The 12,451-nt window shown below is 33.8% G+C and overlaps 1 protein-coding gene across 1 annotated transcript in view; it reads right to left on the bottom strand.

Annotated features, from left to right (window-relative positions):
• The window catches only part of SPATA7 (spermatogenesis associated 7), a 69,457-nt gene that overhangs the window by 5,825 nt on the left and 51,181 nt on the right, over positions 1 to 12,451 (bottom strand). The window contains exons 5-8 of the mRNA XM_023528864.1: positions 10,639 to 10,772; positions 2,829 to 3,304; positions 1,639 to 1,705; positions 4 to 10 (exon numbers count right to left, since the gene is read on the bottom strand). Coding sequence (XP_023384632.1) covers positions 4 to 10; positions 1,639 to 1,705; positions 2,829 to 3,304; positions 10,639 to 10,772 — 684 coding nt within the window. The remainder of the gene's footprint in view (positions 1 to 3; positions 11 to 1,638; positions 1,706 to 2,828; positions 3,305 to 10,638; positions 10,773 to 12,451) is intronic.

The following is a 12,451-nucleotide window of genomic DNA, read 5'->3' as shown; positions in this document are numbered from 1 at the left end:
AACTTGATGCCTGGGGATGCAATGAGAAGAACAAATCTTTATTTTGCTTCAATTATATAGAGGCAGAAATAAAGCAAAACAGCAAATTTTTTAAAGAAAGCAAGGCAAGAGAGTAGAGATATCCAGTAAATAACCATGATGAGGGATGTTTTAAAATATGTTTTCTATCCAATCAGGACTTTCAAAAAAATTTTATTTAAAATAAGATAAAAAACTTATTTCTTATATTTTTAATGAGGTATATATGACATTAGGAAATCACTACAAGTAAACATATAAAAAGAAAATGAGGCAAATTTGAAAGTTTTAGGTAAACCTTAGAAAAAATATCCCATTATTCAGAAATTCAAATAGCCCAGCTGTTTCGAATGCCAACATATCAACTATGGCAGTATGAACGATAATATTAACAAAACTACTGGCAGCTTACTTTAATAGAATTCTTACTATTGATTACATACTGTGCCAAAAGCACTTACTTGCATTATAAGATTTAATCTTTACAATGCGAATTTATGTATAGTGCTTTACAAGTTTAAAAGTGTTAAAATGAAGGTCTACTGCTTTCATACTCTATGGGCTTCCTCAAGTACATAGCTGGTGGTACTGATTACAGAATATGGGCACAGACCATTTTCTTACAGGATGTTGGATAAACATTTGGAACACGATGTCATAAAAATGACCTTATTCTGCTTTAGTTTAGTTACATACACAGCTCTTTCTAAATCTCAAGCTAGTCACAGCCATCGTTTTTTGAGCCTTGGCTGAGCGAGGCACTTTACCTACATCATCTATTCCTACCAATGATTCTATACGTTCAGTACAGTTTTCCTAGATGTAAAAACTCAGCTCTCAGATGGTAAGTGATTTGTCCTTGGGTCTTAAATGGCAGGTCTCTATGTCAAACAGCTGTTCATGTCTGAGATGGATACCTACAATCCTCTACCCATTTTTCAGAAGGGAAGATGGGAGTTGAGTGTGATTATATTTTATTCTTCTATCCCCGAATCTGTTTGACATTTTAATAGACAAACCTTTTAACAAACAATAAATGTAAATTAGAATACAAGTATATGATTAATATCCCAAAAATAAAAATAAAAAATAATCACTATCTCAAAATCAAAGTTGTGATATTTTAAATGAAGTGATTGCTAAGCCTTCAAAATATAAACACTGTAAAAAAGGCCTTTATGATATAGAAAAATGTAGAAGCAAACATAAGAGAATGATACATCTATCTACTATAACATGTATAATTTTTAATAATATAGTGGCAATTCTTTAAAAATATACAGACATAAAAACTTTTCTGCACCCTTCAGTAATCTAAGTCTGCATCTTTGAAAACAGCATTTAAAGTATTTTATTCATTCACCCATCTATCTAGCCAGCCAACCAACTATCAAGAAGAGATGCTAGCAACAAATGATGTTCCAAGTTGGCAGGATCCATCTGCCCATTCTCAGAGAACTAACCACTCGTAAATACGCAAACCTTCTGTATAGTGGCTATATCAGATGCAAGAAGTGTCACTAAGAGATTACTTTTTTTAGTCCAAATAGCTATCCATACTCTAGTTGGTTAAAGCAGCTGTAATTCCAATGTGGAACACAGAGATCTCATTTTTATTACCTGCTTTATGTTCTCTTCTGAATCTGTGAAGTCCTTAGTCTCAACTGTCTCAAAATCAGATTTGAAGCTGTAATATTTAAAAAGAATTACTGTTTAGATTTTAAAATACAAACACCATGATAATGAGCTTTACTGTCTAGAAAAATAACTCAAACATAGGAGACAGAATCCATCTACTCTTACGAAATGAGTTATTTATAAGTATGTATCAGGAAATAGATATGGTTTGGGTTGTGTATGTTTCTTTTTCTTCTTTTTGAATAGCAGCTAAATTTCAGTTGGGCAGAAAAGAACTAGGGAAATGGAAAAGATAATAGAACTATTATCTTCAAAAGCTCTCATAAATATAATCAGAAAAGCATATATTTGCTTTCTTCATTTCTCCCTCACTTGACAAGTTCTATAATAGATTAAATTCCTTAATTCTTTGATTAAATGTATGCTGTACATTAAATATTACTGTACCTCTTATCTTTACCCAGAGAAAAGAATACTAGTTATAAACTGTTTTCTATCTCCTAAAATAACTAAAACCTAGTAACTGATAAATACCAGGAAAAACCATCACAAATCAGCTAACACTTAATACTTTATTAGATTTACTTTTTTCTTTAATCTCTTGGAAAACTTTCACTGAATATTCATTATATGCCACACGCTATTGTATATGAAAACATTATTGAAGCAAATTACACTTAATTTACAGAAAGGATCCCAATTGTCTAAATTATATCTGGGGATTTATTGCTATACAAGACTGGGGTTGAATATTTGCTGGGAAGGAAGCACAGGGGTAGTTAGATAAACAGTTGTTTTTTTACTTCCCTCTTTAACCCATTGTTTTGCCATTTTTATCATAAAGCAATAGACATATTTACACAAATGTTGTTTAACAACATATTTTAAGGATTCTCTGGAAGTATAACATTTACAAACATACACAAGTTCTAGTACCATGTTTAGAACAACAAACATATATGTAACATTCATGTTTAAAAGGAGCTTGACAAGTTTAATAGCTCCTTAGCTTTTCAACAATTACTCTGACAGTTCTAGTGACACATGCAAAAGGGAAAGTCACACTAATCTCATTCCATTCAAAAGGCACATAAGGTACATGATATAAAATAAAGAGTATTATTTCATTTCTACAACTTCGTGGTTTACTATTGGCTGTCGACGTGCCATACCTGCTTAATTCAGTCTGGGTTTCAGCTTCTATCCGCTGATCTGTAAAATCTTTTTTTCTTTTGGCAGGTGTATAATACCTATACTGTGACAGGAAAGATTTTGCTTCAGTTTTCAAAGTGCGTGGAGTGAATGGCAAATGTCTGTTAGAAAAGAGTGCAGAATGTTTATCCAAAAGGTCCCCGCTGGGTGCTTTGGAAATAACTAACTGGAACCGGTGGGAATTTGGGAATGTGCCCCTGGGCCGTCTGCCATATGAGGTTCCAGAGCACGGTTTCCTGGGCCCGGAGGTGGCGTAATCCACGCTGGACAGGAAGGAACAGGAGTTCTTCTCGGTACCACTTGTGAGGACTTTATTGGATTTGGGTAGGCTTATTTGTAATCTCTCTGAAGATGGTACTGGGGACTTTGTAAAGGACGAATATCCATTCACTTCTTCCAATAACATGTCCTCTTCATTTTGTGGTTCCCCTGAAGGCTGAGAACATTGGGTATGACAGTCATCAATTACAGTTATGAATTCATAAAATGGAGGATCTCCTGACTGTACATTCAAAAACGGTTGCCTCAGGGGGGGTCTATAAATCAGCTTACGTGTTCCTGAAGATGTTAGTATTGTATATAAAGTTCTATTCAAGTTTTTGAATTATTAATATATAAAAATACAATTCTAAATATAATAGCAATCATTTTTCTTTCTGAAGCTAAAAAAAATGATTAATAACATCTACCTATATTGTAGTCTTGACCTTGTGTCTACCGATAGATCTCAGTTTTATCTGCAAGTTTCCAAAACAATTATGAGCCCCAATCCCCTTATCAACCATTGCTGGTGGCAGCATCTTCCCTGGTCATTATGGTGATCTTCAATGCCAGCAGTTCCTCTGTGACTTCAAGGCTTTGAATAAATGAAAAGGAACTTCTCCTCACAATATATGGAGCCTTGATTTAAGTACCTGATATTTTAAATATGACTAAGAAATGTTTATTTCATAAAAAGTTCACATATGTTCCTCAAGTTCTCCTCATGAGTGAGAAAAGCTTTGAAAAGAAAGGTGTTTTTGACTGCTCCATTTTTTTTTTTTTTTTTTTGGTTTAACCTTGGCAGAGCCATTTCTACAGGATATCTATAAAGTCTAAAAATATGTTTTATTCTTTTACAGATTAGCTGCCCCAAAAGCCTTGTCTATGATTCCAAACTTTATGGACACCTGTGTATCCTTTACGGAACTCTGAGTCACTTTATTAGGTAGAGGGGAAGTTACATTGAAGTGACAGAAATGGAGGTGAAAATGGCTAGGATTAACCAGTTATATCTGTCCTACAAGCTCTAGGGGAGACAAACAGGAGGAGAAAGGGAAGAGCCGAGAGCTTCCTTTGCACAAGGTACTGTTCTTGCCATTGAGAAGAATAAAAGAGGAATGATCAGAACTTCTATCGCTGCTACTAATAAGTATGAATGTTTACTATGTGAAGGTATTGTTCTAACTGATTTAAACGTACAACTCATTTAATCGTCCCATCCACTCTGAGTGGTGGGAAAATTATTACCTCTGTTTTACAGATGAAGAAACTCAGGTGCAGGGTCTTATAGATTTGAATCCAGGCTGAGCCTATCATGTTAGGTTATCTATTTTAAAGACTCATTCGAAAATCACATATTTTTAGTTTTTTACACCACTGGGAATCTTAAACAGATTTTAACTCCTTTCCTGCTACTGAACAATTCAGCTAAGCTAAGTACTGATTTATCTAAGTAAGGAAAGTGCAGTAACTGGACACTGTGACTACTGCCTAAAAGAGGTCAAGGCACCTATTTCCTTTCCAAGTGCTTTCTAACCCTCTCCCAAATACAGGGCAAAATTACTCGAAGCGAGTGAGTATGTTGGCATCAGAGTATGAGTCACTAGGGTGCTGTGTGGTTAATGGCTTTAATACGTTGGTTTTAAAAAGTACTCCCAAACTAGACTCATACTACAGCTTTTTCACCAGAAGAGTTTGGTACCCTGTGAAGATATTTCTAAGTGCATTCTGAAAAATTCTTTATGGCTATTAAATAACAACCACAGGAATTATTTACACTTAGAGGAGCAGTAAAAACTGAGATCAGAGCAGGCAGAAATGCATACGGCATTAGATTGTAAGAAAATTCTTACCACTGATGGTTATTTAATAAACAAAACAGAACACCAAAGAAAGTCTTTAAAGGCAGAAATATACTCTCATCTGTCTGCAATGGGCTGGAAAAACTGCTTTTGAACTGACTGAAGGCAGGAAACTTTTCTGTATTTTTATGTCTCATAATCCCTACCATGTATCTTTTTTTTTCCTCTTGAAAACCAGTAGAACACAGTATGAAATCAACTGTGCCAATTTGCTTTTTTGAGATTATATAATTGTTTTCTTTAGCCATAAATATCAGCAAGGTTGGATGGATATAATTTTCATAGAAAATATGTAACGCACTGATAAATTCGCCAAAACTTGAATAGTACTGTAAAGTTCTAAAATCAGAAAACGTTCATCAATTATACGTCAATTGAACAAAAATTCTGGTGGTAATCTGACCACTTTCATATTCTTACGTCACCCTTACAGTTCGACGCAATTTGTTGTAACCAGTTCAAAGTGATAATCGTTGCATAGTTTACATGTTTTTATGACAAGAACACCTATCCAATTTTACAACCACAGAATGACTGAGTACTAACTAAATCGATCTTTTTCAGGTACAATGTCAGAAGAAATGGCATACTAAGATTTTCCAGCCGTCAGGTTTTAAAACAGTTGAGGCATCAATTCAATTTCAGAACAGGATGGGTACAAATTATTTAAAACTTTGGTTAATCTTTGTTTTGCAAAAAAGTTTCAAAGTATATTTTATAAAAGAAACTGATAGCTCTTGATTTTCATTGCTTTATACTGCTTTTTAAAATAGATTTACTTAGGAATATGGATTGCATCCACATATTCATTTAATCTTAATAGCACATAGTGGGTGCTTCCCCAGTGACGTGAGTAAGTGAATAACTGGCGGGGGGTACAAGGTGCAGACTAGAAAGGCACAGGAGGGTCCTGAGGTGATAGCGTGTGGGCAAAGTGTGAGAAAAAGAAACTAGCATGAGAGTATGGGCAATTACAAGATTTCTGATTATATGAACTCATGTACGTAAATAGGTAATATGTCCAGAGGCTAAAGTTAGCATTTTCCTCTTAACTGTAGCCAACTTTTCAGTAAATGCAGATTATAACTTAGGTGTCTGTTAACCAGAAAACACATCCAATTATCAAATATTATGCTCAAAATAATAATTTTAATTTGAATGTGTCTAAATATTTATTATCAATGCTTATAAAAATGTAGGCAAACTGCAAGTTACTGTGAATTCTAAATGAAGTAAAAAATACATTAAGATTAAAATATTAAAAAACTCCTTTATGGAAGTGTTACAGTAGCTAAAGGAAAAATGAATAGAAAATATCTTACATTTACAGATTTAATTATATAGTTTATTTTCAACAAAACCCATTCTTATCTCAAAATACAATTATTACTTTATATTCAAAATACTGGATAATAGCAAAATATTTTAAATTTTCAGTTAAAAAGTACAATCACTAAAAATGGAAATACACTGTGAGTTAAATATTGATGCACAGATCCCCAGATGGCAAAATGATATCACAGCATATAGTAAATCTATTCTAAAGGAAGCAGCTCTATTCCCAGTCCTTTTAATCTATATAACAGCCCTGGGGGCTCTCAAGCATACTGCAGCTTCCCTGATGACTCCCAAATCTATTTTCAGCCCAGACCTCTTTCCTGACGCAGATGCACATATCAGCTCTCTACTGAATATGTTAGCTATTCCAAAGGCACCTCAAGTCAAGCACGTCCAAACGAGTAGACTCATATCTTACATTATCCACCCGTCCAAAGAAGACGCTGCACTTTGTTCCATTATCATTACTTCAGTGAATGATATATCACCATCTTCCCAGTTGCCCAGGCCAGAAACCTGGGAACCTCTTTAATTTCAGCTTATTGCTCTTCACATCCCAGGACACCAAGTCCTGGGGATTTTACTTTCTAAATATCTCCTAAATATATTCCTTGTGTTCCTTCTGCTGTCTTGGATCAGGTCTTAACCATTTCTTCCCCAGATTACTGCAACTGACTCATAGTCAGTCTGTCTTTCCTTGCTGCCAGTATGGTCTTTGTAAAGTGTCAGTGTGATGATTTAACTTCCCCCAAACTGCTCTATGGCTCCCTTACTTCTCAAAGAAAAAAATCTGCATTCATTATAATAGTACAAATGCCCTTAGTCGTTCCCCTGCTTACTGATATGTCACAATTTCACGTACAATTGAAAGAGCTGGAATCAAATATATGGCACATAATACCTAGTAAGTAGAGCAGTGAAACTCACTTATATTAATAGGCCATAGTTTTTATCACATCGCGGGTACTGGGGGACAGAAAACGAAGCTCAGAGACTGATCTCGACAGCTTAGGAGACCATGCTCATGAATCTGGATCCTCTCAATGGTACACCCCAACTAGGTGACTTGCAAAAAACTTGCCTATCTTGAACACTGGCACTGAGTGGAAAGGGAGAACTAGCCTTTGAGAATTTGAAATCGTACGCTGCCCCCACATAAGCTTGTGGCCTAAATTTGCCTTAGTCAGATGGTCCACAAAAGCCTTAAGCTAAGACAAATGACTTATTTTTTTCTAATACATAAAAAGGTGGGAGAAGGAGAAGCTTTGGATTAAAATAAATCTATCGATTAGTTGAAATTATTTAGATACCAATCCTAATTAACTGAAAAAAATATATAAGACAATGGGAAAATCTGAACAGTGGGTATTTGATGATATTAAAGAATCATTAATTTTTAAGGCACGTTAATGGTATTATGGTCTATCTTTTGGATACATATGGAAATAATTATGGATAAAGTTATATGATATCTGGGATCTGTATCAAAATAATCTGGGGTGGGGGCAGTGAGTGAGGATATAGATGAAATGAGTCTGGTCACTGCTACATCTGGGGGACAAGAACATTTGGGTTCATTAAATGACTATTTTTGTAGATGCTAAAGTTTTCAAAATTAAAAAGTTTAGAAAAGAAACCACTACGTACAAAAATAAATCAGACTTCCAGGGTCAGCCGAGAACTATTACAACAAGAAAAAAGCCGGATGAGCTGCAAGTTAATAGTTTTTCTTGAATTAATGAGAAGACTAAGGTCACAGAGCAAATAACTTCAAAACTAGAGAGATAGGCACCCGCAGGGAAACAGGACCCGAGCATTTGTTCATTTGGGACAGACGCTACCGAGTGCCACATAAACTAGAAAGAAGATGACGCTATAAGATTTTGGCTAACTGCTGAAGAGAGAGTAGACTCGTGTGAGAGTGGGCAGCCTCAGAGACATGGGGAGTTTGTGTCCTCATGCTGGCTTCTCCTCCAGGAACTCCACCAGGAGCTAACAGGCAAGAGCAGGGAGAACCCTAAGAAAGCTTCCCCCTTCCCTCGTTCCTTCCATGTGGCTAGGGGAGGAGAAAGCCATTTCTACAGTAGCCGCAGCAGAAACTCCTCCCAGCCCACTTCCCTCTCTTAAAGAAGGAGGAAAACCTTACTCTACAGAGAGAAATCCCTTTCACTTTCACCATGTAACATCATATGGAAGGGATAGCCCATCACCTTCGCCATATTCTGTTGGTTAGAAGCAAGTTACAGGTCCTGCCTATACTCAAGAGCAGAGACTGTTTAAGGATGTAGGTCATTGTGGGGGTGTCATTTAGAATTCTGCCTATTACTGTGGATCAAACAGCACAAGACAAGAAGGCAGAAGAAAGAACATACTAAATGCTCCACTTAAAAGACAAAGACTATCAGAGGGAATAATGTGACCCACCTAAAACTTTAGGACCTACCTAAAACATAAAGAATAAAAAATGGAAAAAGATATACCAAAGGAATGCTAATCAAAAGAAAGTTGATTTAACTATATCATTATCAGAAACTAATACAAATAACATTAAGGTAAAGAAGTTCAAAGCACAGTGATAAAAGCCTTGATTTACCAAGAAAATATATCATCTCTTAATCTGTATTATGAAATAATATAAACTCAAAATATATAAAACAAAAATTGGTGGTATTAATTTTTGAAAACAATCTAAATACATGCTCTTGTAGAAGATTTCTCTTAATAAATAATAGATTAATTAGACAAAAAATCAATAAGATTTGAACATCTCTAAGATATTAAGTTTAATCTAATGGACACACTATACTATATATTAAATACTGCATATAACTATAGAATATATTTTATTTTCAAACACATAATGACACAGTACATTAAAAAAATTATCCACCTACTGTACTATAAAACAAGTCTCAACAAATTTCAAGAAATGGATATTATATAGATATTCCCTGATCATAATATAATTAGGCTAGGCATCTGTAACAAAAAGAAAACTGGGAAAAAATACATTTAGAGATTAAGAAACACTTCTAAATGATTCCTGTGTTAAAGAAGAAATTATAAAGGAAACTGTAAAATGTTTTGAATTGAACTATAAGAAAAATGCCTCATATAGAAACTTGTGGGATGCAAGTAAGTAGCAGTTGGAGGAAAATTTAGATTCTTAAAAATACTCATACCTCTGAAAGACGTGTGGCTGAAAATAAACGAAACAAAAGTAGAAAAAAGTACATCAAAATAAATGCAAAGAAAGCCAAAGAGGAAAATAACGATGAGTGGATATTAACAAAATAGAAGACAAAATACAACATAGAGGATTAACAAAGAAAAAAAATTGTACCTTTTAAAAAGATTAATAAAATCTCTGGTGAGAGTACTCAAGAATGAAGGCACAAATAACATTAGGAATAAGAGTGGGGAAATAATACACATTCCAGAGAGAGACTAAAAGAATATTATAAACAAGTATATGCCAAAAATTTGAAAATGTAGGTGACATGGACAACTTCGTAAACACAACTTATAAAAATAGTTATATAAGGATTTCAAAAATGGAATCAGTAGTCAAAAATCTTCTCACAAAGAAAACTCTAGGTCCAGATAATTTTAATATTGAATTCCATCAAATTTAAGGAACAAATAATTTCAACCTTACATAAACTATTCTAAAGCATAGAAAAAGAGGAAATAGTGCCCAGGTAATTTTATGAGGCTAGCATATCCTGACGTAGAAAAAAGGCAAATGACAGGTCAATATTAATAATAAACATAGATGCTAAAATCCGAAGCAAAATATTAGCAACTGTATCCAGCAATGTATGCAAACAGTAATGAATCATGACAAAGTAGTGTTTATACTAAGGATGCAAGGTTAGTTTAACATTCGAAATTCAGTTGTGATTCACTACATTAACAGATTAAAAAACATTATACCATTCATTTGAAAAAATGCAGAAAAAGCATTTGATAAAACGAACATGCATTCATGAGAAAGGGAAAAAAAAAATCCTCTTAGCAAACTAGCCTGTAAGCCTACTCTGGCCCACAGTCTTTTTTGTTAGTAAAGTTTTGATGGAACACAGCCAGGCCCACTCATTTATGTATTGTCTGTGGCTGTTTTGCAATGGCCCGATGGTTGTGACAGAGGCTGTGTGGCCCAAGAAGGGTAAAATATTTACTACGCAGCTCTTTACAGAAAGTTTACTGACTCTGACGTAGAGCACACATGTCACCAAAAAATCAGGCTGTACCACTAACGAAGTACCTTAGAAACATCTGCTTTTAAAAGGTAAAAATACTATCTTACCTTTTGTAGAGTGTTAAATAATGACTTGGAATTATTTTTAGAACTGGCCTGCACTTCGGTTTTACTTAATTTCAATTCCCTTTCACATCGTGCTAATTCCTTTTTGAGTTTCTCTCTTCGTTGTTGGTCTGCATCTGATGGGAAAAACAAATCTTTTGAAATATAGAATAAAATAGAAAAATTAATTTTTTGGTCTTGGAAAACTTAATAAAGGGTATATTTTTTTTCCTTGCTAAAACTGTTTATACTACTATGTAAATAAAAATCCATATACTTTTCTGTATAAAGAGAAGCTAAGATAATAAACATTGAGTTTACATAAACTTGAAATGCATTGATTATTTAAAGCGCACAAGCGAGATGCAACAAAATGGCCAAACCTAAGGCGTCAAGTAAGCAGTTCTTCGAGATGTTCATAGAGATACAGAAGGATAAAAATGCCTGATTGTGTTGTCTGTGACTCTCGCCAACTGCAGTTAGAATTAGTCCACAGACTCTCTCCTAAATGAAATGTGATTGTCAATACTATCACATGCTATAAAATTTAAGTTTTATATGACTTTAAAAAAATGACATAAAATTTTACAACATTATCATCAATTGGGATAACTGAATTTTTTTCTCTTATCTGCTATTCATTTGAAAACACAAACAAACAAAAAAAGCACACTTTGGTGTGCCTGACGGCAGGTACTGAGTTGTTAGCAAAGACTTATTATATAAGGACTGAAAATGGTGAATAAAGGCTAGTCAAATTTCAGAGTTAGAAGGTTCACCATAAGTAGAATAACTTGTATTTTCATATAAAAATAAAATTTTAACATGTATTTTTTTATTAGAATCTATCCCAACTTAATAGACAAGACGATTTTAAGTTTTGAATCCCCCTGATTTGAATCAGAATTTATAAAAATTTCTACATGCTGAAAAAACAAAAGTAATTTATATGTATATTTAAAGTTTCAACTATAATTCTTAACGAAATTTACAAACATGCTAAAGTAAATGTTTTATCTATCATTTAAAATGTAGACCGAAATATCACTTTTAGCTTATTCTATCCTCAAATACTTGCTTAATGAACATATTAACTATTTTATACCAGATGAGAATGATTGTGGAATAAATTAAATAGAACTTTCTCAGATCTATTATCTTACTCATAGCTAAAACAAGAGAGTAAAAAAACATGACAGAGTCCTCAGATACTATCATTATTAAATGCTTCCATATTTCCAAATCTATCCAACCTATTGATTTAAGTAAAGCCTCCTTGTACCATACACAAAAATCTACTCCAAATGGATCACTGACCTAAATGTAAGGGCTCAAACTATAAAACTCTCAGATGAAAACATAGGTGTAAACCTTCAAGACTTTAGGTTAGGCAAAAGATTTCTTGGATATAACACCAAAAGCACTCACGCGCGCGCACACACACACACACACACACACACACACACACACACAAATGATTAGACTTAATCAAAACAAAAAACTTTTTCAAAAGACACACCCAGAAGAAAATAAAAAAAAAGCCACAGATGGGGAAAAATATTTGCAAATCATATATCTAATAAAAGACTTCTATCCAAAATATATAAATAATATACAATTCAATAATAAGATAAATAACCCAAATAAAATAAGGGCAAAAAATTTGAATATTTACCAAACTTGGCCAATAAGCATATGAAAAAAATGCTCTATATCATTAATTATGAGAGAAATGCAAATTAAAACCACAATGAGATACCACTTCACACCCACTAGAATGGTTATAACCAAAATGGGCATCAATAACAAGTGTTAG

The sequence above is a fragment of the Pteropus vampyrus genome, unplaced genomic scaffold (genome assembly GCF_000151845.1).
Source record: "Pteropus vampyrus isolate Shadow unplaced genomic scaffold, Pvam_2.0 Scaffold32, whole genome shotgun sequence".
In the NCBI taxonomy this organism is placed as follows: domain Eukaryota; kingdom Metazoa; phylum Chordata; class Mammalia; order Chiroptera; family Pteropodidae; genus Pteropus; species Pteropus vampyrus.
Note: the sequence above shows the minus strand (reverse complement) of the source record. Positions and strands in the feature narration are given on the sequence as shown.